General features: G+C 49.2%; 1 protein-coding gene across 2 annotated transcripts in view; it reads left to right on the top strand.

The window, feature by feature from the left end:
* The first annotated feature begins 10,149 nt into the window (after positions 1 to 10,149).
* PDGFRA (platelet derived growth factor receptor alpha) overlaps positions 10,150 to 23,938 on the top strand; it is a 37,366-nt gene continuing 23,577 nt past the window's right edge. The window contains exons 1-5 of one of the 2 annotated variants that reach the window (XM_067298050.1): positions 10,150 to 10,240; positions 17,442 to 17,502; positions 18,959 to 19,273; positions 22,413 to 22,676; positions 23,613 to 23,743. In XM_067298050.1, the coding sequence (XP_067154151.1) occupies positions 17,454 to 17,502; positions 18,959 to 19,273; positions 22,413 to 22,676; positions 23,613 to 23,743 (759 nt within the window). In that variant the 5' untranslated portion in view covers positions 10,150 to 10,240; positions 17,442 to 17,453. Of the gene's footprint in view, positions 10,241 to 10,542; positions 10,616 to 17,441; positions 17,503 to 18,958; positions 19,274 to 22,412; positions 22,677 to 23,612; positions 23,744 to 23,938 lie in introns of those variants that run through there. The other variant, XM_067298051.1, reaches the window with a different exon arrangement.

The raw sequence follows: 23,938 nt of genomic DNA, 5'->3' as shown, positions 1-23,938 counted from the left end.
GTAGCTAAATTTGCTGAAGCCTTAGGCCTCAGGCTGTGAACTTTTACTTAGATAAGTAAAAGGGGGCCCCAGAGCCGGTTCAAGCTGGAGGGATAAAGAAGTTACATGGACAGCAGGAGTAGCCAACCTTGAAGATAAGAAGCAGCCTGCCTAGAGACAATGAAGGGGCCCAAGGAAGACGGGGAAGAACCGAGACCTAACTATTACTATTGGTCCAAACTATCGCTTAAGGGGTGGGGAATTTAGATTGTAAGGGTATAATAGCCCAGGGATTTCTTTGTTCGGGGTCCCTCTTCGGAGGCACCCAGCTCGAGCTGTAATTACTGCATGTGTATCATTAAATTTTATTTCTCTCCAATCTAACTTCGAACTTCTGTCTCAGCAGGAACCTAGGGTTGGACCTTGTTATGGAGGCCGGTGAGCCTGATTTTCCATAACACTACCTATATATTTTAACCTCCCGTAAGCAGAACTGCTTGCCTCTCACATCCCTGTTAATGACAAGAGTCTACAGTTGTACTTCTGAGAACTGTTTTGATCAGCTCCCAGCTGTACAGCTGCTGATGTTTCTGGAGTAAAGCATTTCCTCAAACCCTTCATCTTGTCAAGCTGACTAAATCCTACTACGTTTTGGAAAAGGACAATCATAACAGGCATCATACATTCATTCAGACAACCATCGTCTCTGCCTGCAGTTTTCTTAATGAGAAGTTCCCAACAAAGTTTCACAGAGGTAAGGATTTATATAACACCTTTTTCTTACAGTAGGGTAAGACACATTGGGAGAAAAATAATTAACTAAGAAGAGAAAATAAGTTCTTTGATGGATGAGAATTGCAGGAATTTATTTGGATTTACTTTGGCTCTACAAATGTTTTCTCCCCTCGCAAAAGAGAGGGAAAGTAAATTTAGAATTCTCATGACAATGAGGAGAGCACGTTCCTATTCCCTTTGACTACGAAGACAGAAAATATGAGCTCCATCCCTACCATGTTCCTTCTTTTTGGTATCCTCCACTTGTGGACAGAGAGAGACAGAAAAAAGCACTTGCTACTACTCACTCAGCACCTCACCTGCCAGCTCTGGACAAAGGAGGCAAAGCATGGATGGGATTAGGAGCCAGAAAGGTGAGGCGTTAGCCCACTCTTCATCTTTTCTGAAAGAAACCTCAAATGGATGAAATTGGAATGGCCCCATTTTCCGGGTTCTTGCAGGAAAGCTCCATTTAGAGGTGCATTCTGGGCTTTCTTACATTTGTTTCTTGTCTCTCTGCCCCTCTCCAAAGCACCCATGCAGGACAGCAGAAGGACAGTGGATAAGCTCATTGCAGCACAGAGTGCACCCCATATGCACTCTGTGGACTACATTGCCTTCATTTTTTCGACTGTGACTTGTCAACCTCAGGAGGAAAACTAACACTTTTGTGATTGTGCTCTAAATCTGAAACCTGGGTTTCCTCTACCCTCAGTTTTTCTTGACAGTGAGTTTTGGGGTAAGTAGCAGGCTTTTGCTATCGGAAGCAAGAATAGCATGAATCTACAACAACTGGTACTACTGTACCAATGCAATGTTTGCAATGGTGCAAAGACATGAAGAAGGCAATTGGCTCAGGAAACTCTTCGTTAATTTTTTATCATGTCCTGATGTTCAACAAACAGGTTAAAAGACTGCATAGTGAAAGAGTCAGTTTTATCACAGACATTTTTGTTCAATGGTTCAGTAGGGACTGCTCCAGCCAAAACAGGGTTGACAAGGCTCAATATTCTTGTACTTCTGAAATAACAAGCAGGATTTAATTCCTCCTACTTCCCAACCTCACTTAAAAAGAGCAGAACACATTTTTCAAGTCCAAGTCAAGTACCACAAGGAATCAAAGACAGGCACAGCTGAATCTTATTTTTCCCCTCTTTTCCTACACACCCTTAAGAAAGATCTGATTAACCTGTGGTGAAAATCTGGGACCACTAAAGAGAATGACAAACCTTTTTGTGATTTCATTGGGGCTGAATGCCAGACCAGGAAAAATTGCCAGCTACACAAGGGCAAGCACCAGACCCTTCTCACCAATTGCAATCAAATTATGGTGAAATAGTTTCTATTAGAGACATAGGCCTAACAAATGAAGTGATGTTGGACCAAGCAACTATTAAATGACGTCTTATCATCTAATGTACTGGAGCTAAGAAAATGTCTAGTAATTCATGGGTCTTCAGTTTTTCAGCATTCCTTTAGGGACTCCACGCAGAAGTTTGCTTCCCAGAGATACTAAACAACTACCTTTGGAAAATTGCTCCTTCTTAGTGTGCAGAGCTTACCAGTCAGACAACAAAGCTTTCACCACGAAAAAAACACTGTTGACAAGTAAGGTATAAACTCAGATTCACTGCAATGCCTCTGTAACTTTGGCTAGAACAGTGAAATGCATGGCTCCACCAGCAAGAGCAAATTTGCTACTACTGCAACTACAATTATATCATTTTAATGGATCACTTATTTTTTCTTGATAATTTGGAGAATCTCCTGAAAAGTGGTAAGTTTATGTACATATCATCTACAATAAACACCCTTGGTTATCAAGGGTTAACTTGGTTAGTGGAACCAAAGTGAAAGTTTTAAAAAACTGCTGCTATGGAGAACAAATGCCTTCAAAGCACCTATAGCATATGTTATTTAAAAGAGCCCTGAAACAATGTTCTGGTTTGAATTATTTTCCTTCACAGTACTTCTCTAACTTCATTGCCAAAGAAAAGACTTCCAGAGCCAATTTTTAATCTTAATTATTTCAAATTGAATCTGGAATATTTCCCTTGAAGTTAGAGTTACACCAGATTTACACAGTGAAGAATCTGGCCCCATTTCCACACTTTTTCAAAAGATAATTAAGGTTAAAAAGAGGGGTATCTGACTAATACAGCCAGCAGCCAATGGCCAGCAGATCAAAACCTACCTAGATGCTCCCATACCCCCTGTCCTTGAGTCCACCAAAGATTTCCTGTTTGAGCTAAGCCCGTAGCTGTAGCTTCACATCCATGGCTGTAGGGAACTGTCCTATGCCTACATTTTACCTCTCATCTCACTTTTCCATTTCTCCTACTGCTACCACCTCACTCGTCCAAAGGGCAAATAGCTGAATTCTCTAAAGGACTGTCAGTAATGAACAGGCAAATAAACATATAACTGAAACAGAAACATTTCCTATCGAATTTGATGAGGTACAGACTAAAAACTGGTGACGTCAGACAAAAAGTAAAGCCCTGTTAGTCTCAGAGGTCCCTTTTATAGAAGTGGCGTAAAAGAGAGGAATGATTTCCCCTGACTTTTCAGTGTGTCAGTCCCGCCTCTCTCCTGGCTAAAGAAAGCAACTGATCATGAGAGCTTTAGTCACTGATACCTCTCAGCATGACCTTAGATACAACTGTGTGCCTGTTGGATTTCTTCCATCACAGATCAGGATCATTTGAATAACCTCAGGCTTCTGTTTGAGTGCAGGAAACACACAGCACTGCACAAAGAAAGACAACGAGCTTCACCCTTCCTGCCCATACACCTCGGCACAACCTTGATAGTGCACAGAGGAACGGTTACATTAATTTCCATGTCTGGAGCTTTTTGCTGACTGTGCCAACCACGATGCTGATTCTTGCAATTCCTAACAGTGGGTTTGTGCCAGTCTGTTTTTGGAAAATATTGGGTGAAACTCGCAACCTTCACCATCTCCACAGAAACCCCAGTTCTGCAAGCTCTTAGGAGGCATTGATGGCATTCCTTCTTCTTCATCCTTGGGGTGGCTGAGACCCATGTTCAGAATCTCTGCATGCCACAGAGGTGGAGTGTTTTGTTTGTCTTGATGTTTTGGAGTGTAAAACATCCGGGGCAGAGAGGGAGCCATTTGCAAAGCTGATTACAGCTCAGAAACCTTGGCCACAGCGGATTGTCCCAAGGGAATGTATTGTTAATCCCTAGGCACCAGAGGAAAACCTGCCATGGGATGAAGCAGAAAAATGATATCCCACGTGTGGAGCACGGGCAATTCAGGATAGTCGGTGAGCACATGTGCTGGGTCACTCCTGAGTTTGGCACTTCATGATGCTCAGTCTACCTTGGCTCTTCTGCACTCATTCGTGGTGGGATTCGTGGTGGACATGGCCGGCCCAGGCCAGCGCTGGGGCTGACACCGAAGCAAACCGAGGCTGGCTGTGCCCATCGCATCAAGTGTGACGGTGGCTGCCACACTGAGGGTGGCCGCTGCACCAGCCGGCTCCACCCTGCAGGTCTCGGGGCTGGGTTTCCTGGCAAGGCAGCCCGAGGGGGGAAAGCTAGGACTAATAGTCAATGGACACAAAAACAAAGCAGCCTGGTCTGACTGCGTTTGTGTGCTGCTGTAATCCGTTAATTACTGCAGCCTGAAAGAACAAAGGCAAAGATAATGGTCTCTGCAGTTAAGGATCGAAATCAAACCTGGGCCGAATCAGCGGAGGAGGTCCTTTGATTTTAGAGGGAAGGCTTCTCACTTGCGCCAGGGGAGGAACTGCCCTCTCAGCTTTACTCGCTGCTTGCCACATCGCCGCAGACTGTGGGCCGGGGCCGGGCAGCCGGGGCCGGGCAGCCGGGGCCGGGCAGCCGGGGCCGGGCAGCCGGGGCCGGGCAGCCGGGGCCGGGCAGGGCCTGCAGCCCCGCGCAGATGCCGAGATGGTCCCGCTTCAAGATCCTCTCCGAAACCGGTTGATCCCTTAATTAAGAACAGCAAAACCAAATGTCTGCAGGGTGTGTCGTGGCCCACTGAACTTTGTTTCGGGCGCGCTGACTGCTTGCAGGCTATATTTAGGAGCGAAATAATCGCCCCCAGCTGCAAGACGCAAACGTGCATCCGAGCGCGCTCCCCGGCGCGCCCGGGCAGCGCAGCCCGCGGGGGCCTCCGCAGCCGCGCTCACCCCCCACGGCCTAACTGAGCGGGCCAGCGTCTTTGGGGGCAAAAATCTGCCTGAGGAGAAAATTAGCCGCGCGTGAGGAGCGCGCCGCGTGCACAGCGCCGTGCCCCCTCGCTCTGCCGCGGTACCAGTAAGGGTCTGGCGGAGTGCGGCCCGCCGCGGCTGCAGGGAGCGGGTCAGGCTCTGCCGGGCGGCGAGGCTCAGGGGGGCCCCTCGGCGGCCGGGGCCGGGGCCGGGGCCGGCTCGCTCCTCCCGCGGGCTCCGGTGCCCTCTAGTGTCCCGGGCCGCGGCGAGGCGGCGGCGGCGGCGCTGCTCCGGGCACCCTCCGCCGCGCTCAGCGCCTCGCGGGCCGCGCCGAGGGCTGCCCCGGGCCGCCCCGCGGCGGCGAACCCCCCCGCGCCGCCGGGGGGGCTGGCAGTGCCCCCGCCCCGCACAGCCCCCGCGCCGCGGGGCAGCACAGAGCGAAGTGCGGCCTGGGGCAGGGCTGGCTGCAGGAATAATTAGTTTTTCCTTGCCTCTCGGGGCTGTATTACCTCACTCCTAAACCGGGCTAGGGCTGCTTCTGGACAGGAGCAGCCTGTTTATTCTGCCCCAGTCAAAAACCCAGGGCGGGAGCAGAAACAAAACAAAGCCTGTTTGCAAAGAATAACGCTTCCACGGCTGCTTTGGCATCTTTTAATGTCAAGAGCCAAATGCAACAACGAAAGCAAAACAGCTCGACGTTGTGGCAACAGCGGCCTTAGTGGGAAAACGGCGGGCACAAGGAACTACCTTAAACAGCCATGTGGTGAATCAAAGGTAGGGGAGGGAAGGCTGGGGAACAGGGGACTAGCCGTTAATTTCTTTTGTCTGGCTAACTTCTCTCCCGGTGGCACGGGATCCCTGCTATTCAGAGCCAAATTATGTTGAGCAAACAGAATGAGCGGACCTGGTGCTGTAGAAAGAGAGCAAGAAAAAGCCCGGGGAACCTGTAAATGTGCGCACGTCGGGGGGTGCCGGGGCCCGAGCTGGCCTGGCTGCTGCGTCCCGCGGGCAGCCCGGCGGTCCCCGGACCTGCTCCCCTTCTGCCACAAGAAACCCTCGCTGCTGCGTCCTCCTCCCTCGCCAATAGATGTGTGCACAGATTTATAGTGACAAGCGAGAAGAGGCCGCGCAGCTTTCTCCCTCTCTCGGGGTTTGGTGGGTTTCTGCTCCAGATTGGAGCCACATTTGAAAACGCAGGGGCTGTGGTTGGGTTTGGGTTTGTGCTCGGGAAAGCGGCGGCTACCGAGGGGCGTCCGTGAGCGGCCGGCCGCGGCCAGCCCTTGCCTCGGGGGCCACAGCCCAGAGCGCCCCAGCGCCTCCCCGCGTGTCCGGGAGCCCCTCGTTCCGCGGAGGATGCAGCGATCAGCAGGCACGAGAGTCTTTGCTCTCTGCTAAAGAAGAAAACACTACTGACGGTTTTTTTTTTTTTTTTTGGGGGGGGGGAAGTAAAAAGGGCGACCAGCCCGTGGATGACCCATGCAAATACAGCCTGGCCAGTATAAAGCTGTTCTCTATATCCATACGGGCAGCTCAGCGTTTTACAGGTCCAGATTAGCAGCCCTGTGTTTAACGGACCTTAGGGAGGCCAGGCGGGAAGAGCCGAGCGGGCCACGGGGAAAGGCCGAGGCCCGGCCCGATGCAAGGCGGGCGGCCTCGGGGGGTGCGGGCGGCCGGGGCTGAGGGGTGGCGAGGAGCGCAGCTGGGGCTGCGAGGCGGTTTCAGACGACCTGGGCCGGCACCGTGCCTCAAAGTGAATGCTGCCAACGCTTAAACAGGGGTAACAGTAATCAAAAGCAGACCTCCCTTCCCACCAACAAAAAGGCCCCGTCCCCTCAACGGGGCTTTTCTGCGGGGCCTGGGCCGGGGCACCCCGTCGCCCGCCTCCCGCCGCGGGCCGGCCGGGCGGCACTGCGCCCTGCGCGCTGCAGAAGGGGTAGCCGCTCCCGCGGCCGCTCGGAGTCCAAATTAACCACCTATTAGCCTGCCTAATAGCCTTCAGCTAGTTAAACTCAACCCAGCTCACCCTCGGGAGGGAGCTGCAGGAAAGGGCTCATTATGCGTAGCAAATTGGGGCTCCTCCCGAGGGGCTGAGCGAGGCCTCTCGCAGGCTCCCTGCCCCTCTGGAAAAGTCCGAGACGGCAAAGAGCCGCCCTGGAAAAAAGGGGAAAACGTAGCTTTCCTCGGCCCCGTCGCTGCCCTCGCCGCGGACCCCCGCGGGCGCTGTGGGCTTGGGGTAGGAGCTGCCCGGCGGCCCGCGCCCACCCCGTGGGGCACGTTGGGAGCGTAAACAGGCGAGAGCGGCTCCAGCCCGGACGCCAGTTTTGTTCAAGACGTGCAGCTTCCATCTGTTGCCACATAAACACACGCTAGCAGGATGCCTTATGCTCCAGCATGGGGGGAGGGAGAAGGGTGGGAGGAGAGGAGAGAGACTTGGGGGCAGCAGTGGTGAAAATCCCCCCACCCCCCGCCTGTCCTTTCAGTAACCCCAAGTCCCCCGCGCCCCCCTGGACGGGACCCGCCGGAGCCACACGGGGCAGGGGGGAGCTAGCTCCGGAGCCGTCCTGAAGGGTTTATTTTAAATACCACCTCCCCTGCTCGGGACCAATCCATAGGCACCCCCAGCGCTTCGCGGGGGAACGGCCCAGCTGCTTTCCGCCCTTGCAGGCGTCTCTGCGGCCCCTCGCCCCACGCCGCGGTCGGGGGCAAAGCCCGGCGCGGCTCCCGGGGGCCGGGCAGGGCCCGGGGGTCCCTCCCGCTGCTCGCCACCCCGGGGAGAAACCCAGCCCCCGCCTTGCCCAGGGCACCCTGCCGCCCCCTGTCCCGCTCCCCTGCGGCTTGTGGGGTCTGCCGGCCGCGGCGGGGGGCTCCTCGCCCTCGCCCTCCTCGGGGGGGCGGGCGCGGGGCCGGCGCGCTCCGGCCTTTCGGGAAGGGGAGCCACGTCGGGGGAAACGTCAGCGCTGCCCCCGGAGCGGTCCTCGCCGGCCGAGGAGAAGCTGGCGGACGGGGACACCCGTGTCCCGTCCCCTGTGCCTGCTCCCCGCCCGCCGCGTCAGGCTGGCCTCGCAGGCAGCTTTGCCAGTGCCGAATTCGCAATTTTTATTTTTTGCTCTGTCTTGCGAGATCCCACATGGAAGCCGTTAACGAATGCTCGATAATGATCATGACAAAGGCATTATTCAAATGAGGCAGGTAATTGCAACCAGAAGGCGCGTTCACCCCTTCCTTTTCCTTCTTTCTTTTTGCAAGAGTAACTCTCCCATTACATCTGATCCTGACGGTACTTAGCCAAGAGTCACCTTCATCGCTTTGCACGTTAAACCAGATACATCTACGCCGATAAATCACAACCAAAACGAAGGACGACCGTGCAGAATCTCCTCAGAGCTCAGAGGGAGCTGTTGCAACCGATCTGAACTTTAAATCTTCGTGGCGCTTAAATCTGCTCGAACCCAGAGCCCTGACCAAATTAATGATAGGATTTTTCTGCTCCAGCCTCCACAAATTACGGGGGTCGAGGCTGCTGTGTTTGCTTGCACCCCAAGGTAGATAATTCCAAGGTGCAGTGCCTTTTTGCCTTGCTTTTTGCTCGCTTGGAGCCTGTTGTTTATTCACAAGCATTACGGTATCCTGTTAGCATTCCGGACAAGGGGCTGCTCACAGATCTGACTCCGATGATTTCCTGGAGGAACATGTGGAAGCAATAGCGGGATTGTGCACTCACCCAGGCTGAGGATGCACTAGTGGAGAGCACGCAGAAGGCTGTGAGCACCACTGGGGACCCTGCAAACCCAGCCAGAGGGACCTCAGCTTGAACATGCTGTTCACAGAAGTTGGTTCTCGTTTCTGCCCCCATTCCCTTCAGGGGATCTGCGCTGCAGAGGCTTAATTCTCCTTCTGTTAGGAAAGAGAAAAACCACTGGATCCTGCTGCTTGACTTTGAGAACAAACTTTTCTATTGTGCAACACTAACCGGGGGGGACAAGAAAAGCGGGCGCGGGAGGGAGGAGGGAGAGCCTCGGGAAGCGAGGATGGGGGAAGCAGGGGCGAGCGCGGGGCGCAGCCGCGGCGGCGGTGCGGTGCGGTGCGGTGCGGCTCGGCGGCGGCGGCGCGGCGCGCCCCGTTCCTGGGGCTGCACTGCCCCCTCGCCCGCGGCCGCTGCATCGCCCGCCGCCGGCAGCGGCGCCGCGCCGCGTTTCGCACGGACTCTCCAGTAAAAGGCAAGAGCAGCTCCCTGTAAACTCCCACGGCTACCTCTTATCGCCAGCAAATAGCAAGAGCCAACAAAGAGGAGATACCCGACTCTCCCCAGCGGGGATCAAAGCTCTGTCCAGAGCGTATTCAAACAGGACCAACTCAAACGTGCGCAGCCCTCGCCTCCGCAGGCACCTCCAGCCCGCGGTAGTGCCCCGTGGCTTGGTTATTACTGGGTTTTGTTTGCGCTGAGCAAACCAAAGCAAGAGAGGAGTAGAAGAGCATTCGCGATCCCGTCAGAGCGCCAGGTTTTGGTGTGGCTGGCTCCTTGTGAAGGTTACCTTTCGTTGTGTCTTTCATTCATAAATATTAGTGATTCGTCTTTCCCCCTCTCTCAGTGCCTCCTGCTTCTGGCTGGCACCCAGCCGTCCATCCAGCTCTCTATATCAAGCCCAAGCTCAGTAGTGTACAAAGGACCTGAGGAAGCTGCAAATTCGTTTCCAGATCAAACTCCTCATCCATAAACTCACACTGTGACCGTGGACACCGAGCCCGGCGCCTGACCCACCTTCCTAGAGGGTCTGAGGAGGAAGGCTCATTCATGAAATTGGGAACACTCTGAGTTTTCATGCAACTTTTTTTTTTCCCCCTGCAGTGCAAAACTCTCAGATTCCCCCTTTCCTCCCCCTCGCCCCTGCCATATGGCTAACCTCCCCCCTCCTCTGCAAGGCTGGTGAAATCTGGAGGCTGAGACTGACCCCCCTGCCTGCGTAAGAGCCCGCCGCCGGGACGCCCGCCCGCGGCCGCGGGGCTGGGGGCGCCGAGCGCGCCAGCGCGGCTCTTATTCTGAAGGGGCCGGAGGGGGCTTCATTTCCTGACAGCTATTTACTTAAAGCAAATGATTAGTTTTGGAAGGATGGACTATAACATTGAATCAATTACGGGACGCGGTTTGTGAGACCATTACAGTTGGATCTGGAGGGAGGGCGAGCGGGAGGGAAAGAGCGCGGCGGAGCGGGGAAAGTCACAAAAGACGTGGACATATTTTGGATACTTTACAATTTGCAGGGTTGTAACTGCGGATTACAAAGGAGAAGGTAAGAGGTGAGGGGGAATTTTCCCACCTTTTTTTTCCATCCTTCCTCCTTCTTCTTCTTTTTTTGTTTGTTTGTTTGTTTGTTTGTTTTTCTCCCCCCCCGCCTTATTTATGTGGGCTTTTCTCATGCTCTGCCCGCGGAGCCTCGGCGGGGCGCAGACGGCGGCGGGCGCTGGGGCCCGCGGCGCTCTGCGCGGCGCTCCGCGGGCCGTCGGGCGCGGCGGCGGCGCGGGCGGCGCTAATGACAAACACATTGGGGCGGCGGGGCCACCGCGCCGCGCTCCTGCCGCGGGGGCCAGAGAGCCCCAACGGGCTCCGCGGGCTGCGGCGGTGCCCGCCCGGGGACGGACGGGGGGACAAGCACCATCGAAGTGAGGTAGGGTCGCGGCCAGCCCTCCCCCTCTTCTCGCAATCCGTTTAATCCCCACCTCTGCCCTTGCTTTCTTCACCCCCACTGCTCTCCGGTCCCTCCCCCCATTCTTTGTTTTTCACCACCTTCCCCTTTTTAGAGCCCCCTTCCCCACCTAAGTCCCCCCGACGGGGTAGGCTAAAGAGCCTGGGACCCCGGGAAGGGGACGCACAAATCCACCCCGCCTAGGCAAGCACAGCTCCATCCCGACGCGCGTCTTTTTTACACGTCTCGGCGGAAGGGAAGATGCTGAATTCAGGCAGCCCGACTGGTACCTGGAGGCTTTCCAGCTTACAGTCCCGCTTGCAACGGGAACCAGCCCCACTCCTCCCCACCGGACTCCCGGAGCCCACCGCTTCGTATCCCGGGGGCGGCAGAGTCTTCGCGGCCACCGTATGGATTTTGTCAAGCGCGGAGGTTGCAAACTTGCCAGCCTTTGCCAGGCTGGAGTCCCCTGGAAAGCCCTAGGAGCAAGTAGGAAATGGCTTTCTGGCTGTCCGCGGCATTGCTCAACATTTTTGGACGGGGATCCAGCAGCCCAGGAGCCGTTCCAGAGAACAGGACTTGGACAGCTTTTCCTGGAGCGAGCAGCGACAGATTTCGCGAGGCAGCAGCAGCCCCAGAGCCGCAGCAGCCGGCCCCAGGGGCTTGCCCACATCCCGGCGGACGGCGGGAGGCAGCTGCGGGGCAGCGGCCGGTGCCCTGGCCGCCCCCCGAGCCCCGGGCACGCTTCCCGCGCCCCTCGACGGCCTTTTCGGCGCGTCTCTTGCAAATCGTGCAGCCGCCTAGCTCGTCGCCGGCGCCCGGACCCCGCCGGCCGCGACGGGCTGGCATCGCCCCGGGCCGGTCGGGCCTGACGGACACGTCGGCGGGGCTGCGCGCACGTCGCTCTCCCTTAGCCCTGCTGCTCCGACCCGCGACACGATACCGTCTGTGCCCCCGGCGATTCCCGGCTGCCCCCCGGCCTCCCGGGGGGGGGGGCAGTGTGTGCAGTCTTCCGAGGGGTTGCGGGAAGGTCCGTGCCTTGCCCGACGGAGAGGGCTGAGAAAAGAAGCCCGGAGCTCTCAAGTCGGAGCGCCAGCCTCATTTAATCAGCTCCGGAGGGAAACGCGCGTTTGCTCTTGCCCTCTCCTTCTCCCCGTCTCCCTTTTCTTTTTCCTGGCTACCTCGCGTAAAAAAATTTGCTCCAGCTTGGCAAAGCCTTTCCTATTGTTTTGTAGACAAACAGAGCCGGGCTGGGAGTTGCCATCGCTGCTCGGTTTGCTGCGTGTCCCGGGCAGCCTCTGGGCGCCCGCATCGCTAGCAGCCGGCGCCTGGCGCTGCCGAGAAACGGAGCTTCTCCTGCTCCCTCGGGGCTCCCTGTGAGCCACGCCGGGGCTGGCAAGGACACCCCACAGTGGGGGGGCTGGAGGGTGTGAATGTAACCCCTCCCACCCCAGACTGAGCAGGCTGATAGCGCGGGTGCCCCCGGCCGGGCGGCGCTCTGTGGCGGGGTGCCTGGGGCAGGGGACCCGCTGCTGTGGGCCAGCCCCGCTCCCCTCTCACCGCCCTTCCCCTGGTTTGTGCGCTGCCAAGTGGGGCTGGGGGCAACGGCGAGGCGGGGGCACCCCCGGGCACCCCCAGCATCCCAGCGTCGTCTCGGTGTCCCTGGACGGGGCAGGAGATGGGATCTGGCAAAACAAGGAGACAAGCATCAAAGGTTCCTCTGTCAGTGGCTGCAGCAAAATGTGAATTGTGGAGATCTGGCTTTTAATTATGGGTCTAGAAGCGAGAGAGGAAGATCTCCCAGCAAGGGACTTCACTTTTAGCTTCTAGATAACAATGAGCATTTTAGAAAGGCCCTCTGCTAAACAGTGGTTTAGTCAACCTCCCTCTCAGGGCTTGAAAAAAAGTTTAAAGAAAAGTGAGATCGTACAAAGCACTGGGATTTAGGAGTCCGCAAGTAAAACAGCTCTCCCAGCTTGCAGGCAGTCACCCATCGCTTAAAATGAGACTTCTTGTTCTGGTACCGCTCTGCAGGCATCAGTGGGCCAAAGGTGTGCCAGTACAGCAGTGATCGGACACTGGGGCCATCTTTCTGTTATTTGCTGCTTGATGTATGGAAGATTGTTGAGAGTAATATAAGTGTATTAGGTTTCAGGAAAGCAGGAAGTAATAAATATTTGAATAAAATACCTCTCCCCAGTACTACAGTATCAAGCTAGGATTTGAGTGTCATTTGTATAGGCCAAAAAAGACTTGCATACCACAGACCTTGTTGGTTATTTCCAACTGTATCACTTGGTCTAAAAAAGAATGTAAAATGGTTACCTTATGCAAACCTTGCCTTGCTTGTATCCTTTGTTCACCATGGCCAGAATGGCCTACATGTGAACTCTGAAAACTTTAATAGAATATGTTTACTTCACTTATTTTAAAGATCAGGGCATGACTTCTGAGAGATCATTTTTCTGTTGCTGACAAGAATTGATGATAATTTAAAAGAAGTAAGCAGTCCCTTCTCTCCCTCTTGCCTCACTCTCCTGCTTGATTCACCTCTTTCAAGTCAAAACAACTTTGCATGGGCACCCAAGGGAGAGGTTCACAAGGGCTGGCTTCCTAGATCCTCAATCAACAGAGATGGATTGTTTTTTCCATGCAGTGCTTCTGAGCACCTAAGTTGGGATCTGAAGTGTTCTCTGAAGGTCCTTATCTGATTCCTTGGAAGTGCCAGTCTTTGACTACTGAGACAGTCTGGAAAGACCTTTAAGGAAATTTAGACTTTGCCAATACCTTCCCACCTTTAGCACCCAGACTGGTGGAGTCTGGCCTCTTGGCTGGAAGGCTCTTAGGAGAGCAGCTGTCTGCGCTGCGCCCTGCACAGCAAGAAGCACCCTGCAAGAGCCCAGCACTGTGCTAGGCTCGCTGCGTAGTTACTTATTCCTGCACAGCTCTAGCTACTCCCACATGGCTCAGAAGAGGCGTACAGGCTATGCTGGATACAAACACTTGTAAAGGGATGTGGAAGAAACCTCAGTTTAGGAAAATACTTGTGCCAGGCTTTTTCAAGGTACGAAGAGATTTTCTTTTCTTGTTTGTGCCTTTCCCCAGTGAAACCTTCAGAGCCTCCTGTTCACTGTGCAGGGCAGTTCTGCTTTTGTGGAGTCCTCTGAGCACGGGAATTAAGAACCAAGAAAAATTTCAGGAGGTCCTGTCTGAACATTTACATTCAGCTAGTGAAGTATATCACAAGGAGGAAATGATCTCCTCTTAGGCTGGCCTTAAGTCTTCCTAGGAAAGCTTGGTTTTCCCAGAAGGACAGACTGCCACACTGACAAAATTGCCACTGAAAGTATCCAGCCCTTCTCATAACAAGGATAATCGCGTTATTACGTACCAAGATTTGCATCCCAACTACTGTCACATTGCTTATGTAAATACAGAGCAATAGGAATCTTTTTTTTTTCAAAAAGTGGAACTCGCATAAAATGAAAATGTAAGTAATTTGAATTTTAAGTTGATCCAGGAGATCTAGTTTAGATCCCATCTGCTATGTTGGAGACTAACGTTTTCTTCTGCTAGACAAGAAATTTGGCTCATTAATGTGGATCAACATTGCCATCCTGTGGCCAAGAGGATGAAATGTAGTGCCTCGGTAGCTGACAGGAAATGAGTTTGCTAGTCTCCAGTAGTTTTCTAATAGATGCGATATTTTTCTGTCTTGAAAGAGTTCTTTATTTGATTTATGGTAGTAAATCTTTTTCCCCCACCACAATGCTTTCTCTCTAGTTCATGTAAAACAATTGGTTAGGAATATCAACATTTTCTAAAACATATTTCCATTGACATTCTGGATATTGATTTTAGTTTGGCTTCAACAGCAGTCAATGAAACCACTCTTGGTAGAAAGCCCCAAGCTTGGCAGTGAGGATTTGGAAGATTGGCTCCTTGACAGTAAAAGTTCTGATGTTCCTTTCCTAATTTTTTATCATTAAAGCACACAACAGAGATACCAAATCTCAGTCAGACCCTATGGTTAAAGTAGATGCAATGACTTTTACTCTGGGTAATCTGCTTCCACAGAGTTTGGCAAACCCTTCATGGCATGATTTAGCTTTTTTTTTTTTTTTTCCTTTTTTTATACACTTCCATGTTTCTATATTAACTAACAATGTTCAAGGTATGCAAGGAATTAAGGCTTGATTAAACTTACATTGTGTGTGTGCTACCAATAGTGGGCTTTCAGGTTGCATAAGCCTACTGGCTTCAGTGAGCTTCAGTGAGCTTACACCAATTTATGGTTCGATGGGGTGATGTTAGGAACTGAACCTGCCATGTTTACTCAGGGCTAGACTCAACTGAGGTTTGGGTGATTTGGGACAAAGAGGGCTGCTCCATCAAAAGGAAGGTTAAAAAAAAAAGCCAAATCAGTGTATGCAAAAATTAGGTGATAGTAAATAAACAAGAAAAGGTAAGCATACCTGCTTGGTGCTTCAGGCTTGCTGTTGTGGGAATGAGTAAGCTCTCCTTCGCCCAGAACAGCAGTGTGAAATTGTACCTGTATTAACACTTCACTGCAGCACCAATGTGCCAGGATACACCGGAGACAGGACTAATGTCAGACATGCAATGTGATTAAATCCAATTCAAATAGATTTTGAATGTGGATGATGATGACTCATTAGTGTATTATTCTGTCTTTCCCAGTGGGTAGGTGTTGCTCTGAGCCTTGCTGAGATTAATAGATCATTGAGGAAAGACCAAAGCTATAGGTTCCAAAAGAATAACCAGCTGGAAAATGCAAATTTAGTAAGTCCTTGTGATTTAAACTGCAACAGTAGATTGAGGCCCTCAGCTCTTATTGATTTTTATGGCAGCCTGCATAAGTGAATTACAAGTAGCACTTTGGAAATACATGTCATCACCTGGATTTACATCAGTGTATTCACGGGGCTTCAGTCCACCCATACTCACACAGGAACAGTGTAAGTCCACTTTAGCAGAGCTTCTTCAGACTTACTCGTTGTGTAAGAGATGAGTTAACTTTGTGTTTTCTCATTCTGTGCTGCATGACTTGCATTGAAAACTCTGGAAGAACAATGCATTGGGAAAGAGATCTGCCTTTTCAGACAGAAAAGGCAGAAGGAAATTTGGCAGACAGCAGGGTAACATTGTCTTGTGGATCTTGGGAACTTAGTAGTCAGATCAATAAAGCAGACCATGGGAATTCTTTCATGATTTACAGTGGGTTATTTTATCTGAAAAATTACAGGATAGAAATGTGATAAAAATGAGTAAGGAGACTGAAGCCAAGAGACTTCTTTGATGTCCAAGAATCTGTTATCAATGGGAGACAGACACATAAACACATGGCAGTTACTGCTAATTGAAGAATCAGGCAAAATGGCTTGTCTCTGCTGGAATGTTGTCAGTCGAATTTCTAAAGTTGTTTGTGCATGTTTTTTTTGGACTTGTAGTTTGTAAGTCTTCTAATCCTGCTTCTGAGACCTTCATGTTTTATTGTAGTATCAAACACTTTTTGCTTTGCAAAAGACCACAGCCTATTCCACATGTTGGATGAGGAAAGAGGGACTAGGTCAGAAATACTCCTTGGCATTTGGTAATCATTTAATTCCTGTCCAACACTGGCATAGTCTTAATAATGAGATGCACCTACGTGCTTTCCTGTCTCAGAACCAGGAGTTTGAATACCAGAGGGTGAATAGAAACTGTCCAGGACCGTTGAAAAGTAGTCCCTGTCTTGGCACATCATCCTTTTATTTACTCCTTGATTCGAGTTTCAGAGGCTCTTCTGTACAGTCTTTATTTAATCTATATTGGCTCTGGGCCAAATTCAATTTCTGTTAAAATCACTAACAACACATCCATTGATTTAATGGGAGCAGGGGCTGTAGGAGCTTTTCCTTTGGGAATTACCTAGCAGGCTGGTTGAGGGTTTTGAGCAGAAATGTGATTAGATGGCAAAAAATTACATAGATGCTTATTTCTGTTTTTGCCACTTTGAGGCTGATGCCTTATAATTATTTGTTTGAAAGCTGAAATTATCTCAAATAATCTATGACTCTTCACACTGTTAGGGGAAAGAGATGCTCTATGAATGGTAACACAGGCCTACAGTTTGTCATATGTTTATTCGATTAGAAAATTTTAGTGTAAGTTTTAGGCAGCATGTCTCTTGATCAAGGGTACTCTTGCTAAATGTGAAGTAAACACTGTTGTATTCAGTAAACTATATATATGCATATGTGCAATGGCAAAAGGAATATCACTGATGATAGTACTGTTTGTTTGTAATAAAAGTAGCTTTTAAATATGGCTTTTCTCCCATAGAATCAGCTTGCAGCTAAGAAGTCAGAACTTCTTGCATAAAGCCATTGCATCCTCACAGGCTTGTGTGGAGATACTGCATCTGTGCAGGGGTGTTTTGGCAGGCTCTGTCCTGGAGGCTGTGGGGGGCACCAGAGCTGGTCGCAGCTGCAAGCACCTCCCTTCAGCTTTGTGCCCAGCATAACTTCCAGGCTCAAAAGGATGAGGGGCAGGACCTGGCTCCTTACACTGTCAGTGGAGAGAAGAGGTCATGGTTCCCAGCTTCATTCCCCATGCAGGGGGTCCGACTCCAGCCCTGTGCACCTCGCAGGAGTGCTGCGGTGCAGGGCCAAGTTGCCAGGGCCGTTCCTCTCTGTGGTGCTCTGCAGAGCGCACGGAAGCTGGCCTGGGGCACTCGGGTTGCTGCAAACTCTTACATCTGTTACCAGTCTGTTAACTAGCTCGTTCTTCCTTCTTTCTGTTTCAGTTGTTGATAGCTATGGGTACTTCCCCAAGGACATTCCTGATCCTGGGATGTTTCTTCACAGGTAATATTCCTCAGTCCTCTAAGCCTCTCCATCCCTACTCCTTTGTAAATCCATATTTAAGTTTGCATTTTTTGCATCTGCAATAACAAATGCCAAATGGTTGGCAGCTGGCTACAGCCCCCATTCTTCTGGCCTTGTCTTTGGTAGCTGAGACAAGAACTACTGAGAAGACAGTAGGACTTTTGCTAGCCCGTGCCGGCTACTTTGGCACCTCTACAGCTCCTGTAACCTCCTGCATGGTTTGCCTGCCTTCACAGGGAAAATGGCTCCATGTACCTACGGCTGTCCTAGCCCTGCCACCCTGGAGTTTCTCCAGCAGCCTGGTACAGACGAGCCTGCCTGTGTGGGCTCCCCGTATCCTCCCACGCCACACCACATAACCACACTAGCTGGGCTGCCTGTCGAGCCGGCCACATCTGCTGAGCGAGTGGCGGTGGGAGGGGAGGGCAGGATTGGCCACAGGGTGCCAAATATAGAAAGGGCCTGTAGACCGAGATAACGTGCAAAAGTGAGAAACGGGTTTCAAAGAAAGTCTGGATGCCTACAGCCAGTTTATTGCACAGAGCCCACTTTCACACCATGGGCCTAAATGTCTTTTTATCACGGACTACCGTATAGGTTTTGTGCAGGATATTTGGTAGACTGAAACAGCAAATCTGTCTGCCTGGTGAATTCTGTTTTCTCTCCTTCTGTGGGGCTTAGGATGTGGATCCTCTAATTTTTCTTCTGGGAGTTGAACCTGTACTAGACCACCTACAAACTGCATAGGCTTGAGATTCTGACCCTATAAATCTAGACTGCATCTGAAAAGCAGTGCAATCTACAACAACTAGTTCAGTGAATTACAGTTTTATTTCGCTATAAACTTTCTGTACATTTTGGCTGGGGGTAGACCTGATGCATGAAGTTTGGAACTGAGCTCCTGCTCCAGCCCTTCACAGAAACAGAAGCCAGATGTAAAGGGCAGGTGTTGGCCTACAGAAATGGCTTCTAAATTTTGAACTGACTGTCAATTGTGAGCTTCCTCATAGGCTCACAGAACTGCTGATTTCCTGACCATTACTGTAAGGCTCTGCAGAGCAGCTTGTAAAATGCCAGGGAACCACGAGCCTCAGGGGGGATTCACTGGCCTGCAGCAAAGCAGTGCCCACATTTGGGGCGGGGAAGCTGAGCTGTGGATTGGGAGCCATCTCTAACTTCACCTCCATCTTTCACCTCTTGATTTGCCAAACCAAACTCAGCAAGCAAACATTTCTCTACTTTGCATTTCAAAGGAAGCCATTTGCCCTTCATTGGGAAGAGCTCTGGCTTTTAACAAAGGCAAATGTTCTGAGATATCAGTGTGTCAGAAATTGTCATAAAAGTGTCTGCTGTGGATCTGTTCTTCATTCTTTCACATCCCTGTGCCGAGGATGGTCTGTGTGTTCATGTGCTGTTTATTCCATTCTTTTTGCAGGACCGTTTCTAACATTTTGCCAGCTTCCTCTGCCGACTATTGTTCCCAGTAGAAACAAAATGGTCGTACAGCTGAATTCCAATTTCACACTGAAATGCTCTGGAGACAGCGAAGTGAGCTGGCAGTACCCAGTGACCGAGGGAAGCCACAGGATAGACATCAGACATGAAGAGAACAACAGTGGCCTCTTCGTGACAGTGCTGGAAGTAGGAAATGCCTCAGCCGCGCATACTGGCTTGTACGTTTGCTATTACAATCACACTCAAGTGGAGGATGGGGAAGTGGAAGGGAAGGACATCTACATTTATGTACCTGGTAAGTGGGGGATGTAACAGCAAAACTCACAGGTTTGAACGGAAGGGCTGTAACGTGGCTGTTTAGAAGATATGTAATAGTAGCAATTTGCTGTGAGGTGAAGATAAATAACCTCCATGGCCATTTCCTAACATGTAAATCAAGAGCAGCCCCTCTGAGTCTATGGATACATTCCTCTTTCTTTTTATTTTTTTCCACTTCTCTGGTAAGAGTTTTAGTTCTCAAGAAGAGGGGTGAATTTGCAACCTCATAGCCTGAAGTCTCCTGACCACCAAGGGCTGGGCAAATTGGCCATGGTGGCCAGGGCAAGCCACAACTCAGCTTGGAGAAGCTCTGCAGGAGAGTGTTCAGACCTTGTGTCTGCCCAAGGCCTGGCCCCCACTCTCGCAATTCCCCGCAGAGTAACGCTGATGCTGGTTGTTTCAAGGGAGACTTTGGTGGACGTTTTGGGACTTGTACTGAGCAAACCAGCATCATGTTTGACACTAAAGCAGTCACCAGATGCTAAAGGCCTTTTCTGATTTTTAGCCTGAACAAGGCTTGAACTGACAATCAGAAGAGAAAAGGGAATTTCTGACCGAACACTTGCTGGAAAGTGCCCACATGTGCACAGGGCGCAGGAAGCAAGGCGATAAAAAAAGCAGCAGAGCTGTCTTGGGGTGACTGTCACAAAAGATGTCAACACAAGAAATGTTACTGTTGGTCAGTCTGATGCAAGATCAAAAATATGGTGTTTCCAAGCATCATTTCTAGCAGTGCCCTATAATTTTCATAGCAAACACAGCCTTCCTTGTCCCCGTGCTACCGTTCCCTTTAGTAATGGAAAATCTCTTGGACCCAAAAGAAACGGCATCCCTTATTTTTACAAGTACCAGCCAGGAGCTTTGCCCTCCCACCTCTTTGTTCCACTTGCAAATTCCTTTAACAGCTTTCTGTGCTGGTGATGGGATCAAAATCTTTTTTGTGGTAGCTGAGATAGGCACCCCAGGCTGAGCCATAGTCGACTGACTGCCTTTGTAAAGTGCTATCGAGATGTTTCCTGAGCATTGGCTGGAGCTCAGGGCATGAGCGGCAGAACTGCAGGATCACAGAAGATCAGGCTGGTGAATTTGCAGTAAATATTTTGAACAGGAAATGAAAGAATGAAGAAGAGAATGCAAATTATCCTGTAAAGCTTAAATATGTTGTGAAGGAAATAATGTCTGAAACGGCGAGGAAGATGGTGGAAGGGAAAAAGGCAGAGTGCACCAAAGAGATCTTTTAAAGCTATTTTGCCACAGTATTAAGTTCGTGAAGATCATGATGTGTGATTTGACTGAAGTGATTCTTCCAAGATTTCCTCTACATTTCCCACAATGAACTTGAAGTGTTAGTATTCATTCTTGAAGCAACAACAGTTTTCAGCAGAGGCTACAGAGGCTTTGGCACATGTATCTCAATTTCCAAACAGCTCTAAACAAACCACCAAAAGATTTTGATGCTGTTAAACAGTCTTGTAACTTACTTAACTCAGAGGTTTCCACATAACAAAGGAATATAAAGACAAGAGACAGAAGATTCCTTCAAGAAGAGTGGGGTTTTTTGCTTCAAATTTTAAATGCCTCTAGATTTCAGCCTACCAGATATGCAGGGCAGAGACACCCTGTAATTTGTTCAGATGTCAGAAAGATGTCAGAAATGCAGAAACATATCTTTTTCTCCAAATTATAGAGAATGTTTCTGTTCCCGCTATAAAGTCTGTCTTTACAATTGTTTTTTCCTGCAGTGAATTAGGAGGGCAATGGGTGGCAGCAACCCACTCTAACCAAGGCGGATTGCTTTGAGACTTCACACAGTATCCCGGTTTCACTAAAAGCACACACAAAACTAAACTAGGTGAATCCCATCTCTGTTTCAAATTACATTGGGAAAATAAATACATGGAGTTGGCAGAGCGTTTGGGAGGGAGTGCTGTGTTTGAAATATTGCTACAAAGAGCCTGCCAGGGCAGCACAAATTCTATTGTTGGCAGGATTTGTATTGCTATTTATTACATTTCATTATAAAGCTTTGCTCAGGAACTTCAGGCTAGCAGAGATTATTTGTTCATTTCAAACAGCCAAATTTAGATAATTTGAGGCGCGTAGTTCTGAAGTTTGATATGTTATGCAATTATGTTTTAAATTCAGAATGGGGATTGGTTGGGTAGGTAAGTTGGCATCTATTTTGTTGGTTTTTAAAAAAATGCAAGCATCAGGTGTTTGTTTGCTTTTTTATGGTTGAACATCATATTTTGGAAGCCACATGCTCTGACCATAATTAGCTATACCTCATAGCCATAATGTTGGACTTGTTAGAAATGCATAAAGATAAGTACTTGAAGTTATTTTTGATGAAATGTGGCTTTAACGGTGTTAGCCATAAACAACTCCAAACTGATTTCTACTTTTTCACTTTAAAAATGATGTTTTTCTAGAAGTGCTTACATACCATTTAGGGGACAGCCAATATTACCAAAGGAAAAAAAAATGTAACTGAAGAAGAACAGGAATGAGCTGTGCCAATAAAAGACAGGATCTTTATTTAATATATATTTTTAATGCAGAGAATATTATACCTGAGTGCAAAATCTCGTATCATAAAAATAGAATGTTTAAGCCCAAATTCTGCCCTAAAATCCTTGTTGCATATATATCTTGACAGAGCTGTCTGTGATAGAGAAAGGGCATTCATCTTTACTTTATTCCCCAGCAATTGCACAAACATTTTACATTCATTAATGATTTTCTTGCATTTTGTCACTTAATATCCTTTTGTCCTCACTATGGGATTATATCAGAACCAGGTCTAAGGGGAATAATAATTCTTAGCTTTTTTTTCTTGGAGTCTTTCGCTGTTCTCCTTTTGCCTCCTGAACTGTCACAACGGAGGCTTTTCCTGAGTTGCGCTTAGGTTGAAAGTCTCGCTACATGTCACATCAGAAAGCAAAAATGAGATACTACATACCATTTAGCATGCCTTAACTGCAATCTCTGGAGACATGGTGTGATGAGCTGTGCTAATTTGAGTTAAGATCTACAACTGGTCATTGATATCCCTGTTCTTGTATATGGACCTACTACAAACATGACAGTGTAAAACCACTCCTTGTTTTTCACAGATCCAGACATGCCTTTTGTTCCTTCCATACCAGAAGATCAGTTCATCTTAGTAGAAGAAGGCGATCCTACCATTATCCCGTGTCGTACAAGCGACCCAAATGCTCAAGTGACTTTAATTAACAGTTTAGACAAGGCTGTCTATGCCTTCTATGACAGCAAGCAAGGCTTCATTGGGAATTTTCCTGCAGGCTCATATACATGCAAAACAACAGTTGAAGGTGTGGAGTTCAAGTCTGAAGAGTTCCTCATCTATATTATAAGAGGTAATTATTTTTGTTCATTTAAAAAAAAAGAAGTAGTAATATTCAACTCAGTTCTTTTCTCATGCTGCAAGAACCATATAAGCACCAGCATCCCAGGATTCAGTGCAGGCTCAAAATCTACCCTGGAAACTGAGTGTGAGCTGCTTCCCCCACGCTGAGCTTCTTGCTGCTGTGCTCATATTGCCAGTAGTGCCTGAGCTAGGCAGGTTAAAGCTAGCTTGGATATATGTCTGCATAGTGCCGTTGTCTTCATGATAACTGCAGTACCAATATACTCTGAATCACTTTTGAAAATTGGCCCAAGAAATCTTATCTCAGCAGTTGCATATAGTTTTGATGAGAATAAAATGTCCTTAACTTCACCTCATCTACCACACTGTTGCAGGAAGAATCTTCTGCAATACATGTATTTTCCTCCTATTTGCTGAAATGAAACTTAAAAGACTGGTGTTTCTCAGTGGCTTCATGTCTTAGGACTCTGGGTAATTTGAAAAACTGCAAGGTTCAAATATTTTGAAAACAAGTTTTTTATTGGTCAGCAATAGATTCTCAAAGTCAGTCACTGATTAGCAAAAAGGAAAATTGCTTTTGTACCAAGTGTGTTTTCACGGGGGCAACTTACCTTTTGAGATAGGAACTTCTAACTGAAATTTTATGCATGGGTCATTTCTTTGTGGGATTGAACTCAATGCCTGTAAACTTTGTGCTTTAAATACACAATGTCTGGGTAACTGTTAATAAAATAGCTAAGAAGGGATCATCTTCTATTTTTGTTTATACCTCTGTAAATCAGAAATTCTTTAATTGAATTTTCCGCGGTAGTTCCTCAGTAGAGGAAGTGAAATGGAAATTTACCCCTGAAATCACACCATGCAAAAACTGCATACTGTTTTAAACTAAATCTGCTCTCTCCCTCTCTCTCTCTCTTATCTTTAGCTACTTCACAGCTGCCGGTTGAAATTGAAGCTCTTAAAACTGTCTACAAAACAGGCGAGACCATTGTAGTAACTTGTGTGGTCTTTGACAATGAGGTGGTTAATTTACAGTGGAATTATCCTGGGAAAGTGGTAAATATCTCTTTTTTTTTTTTGTTTGAATGATTGTTGTTACTTATTAGGGAAGAAGGTGGGGTTGTAAAATATTCTTCTTTTTTCTGATTGTATGAGGACAGCTGAGGAGAGAAAACAAAATAATTTCTTTTATTTTCAGGTTATCACAAAAGAAAGTCAGTACCAAAAGTTAGAGTTCACTGTTAGTAAGTA

This window comes from Apteryx mantelli, chromosome 5, assembly GCF_036417845.1.
Source record: "Apteryx mantelli isolate bAptMan1 chromosome 5, bAptMan1.hap1, whole genome shotgun sequence".
Lineage (NCBI taxonomy): Eukaryota > Metazoa > Chordata > Aves > Apterygiformes > Apterygidae > Apteryx > Apteryx mantelli.
Note: the sequence above shows the minus strand (reverse complement) of the source record. Positions and strands in the feature narration are given on the sequence as shown.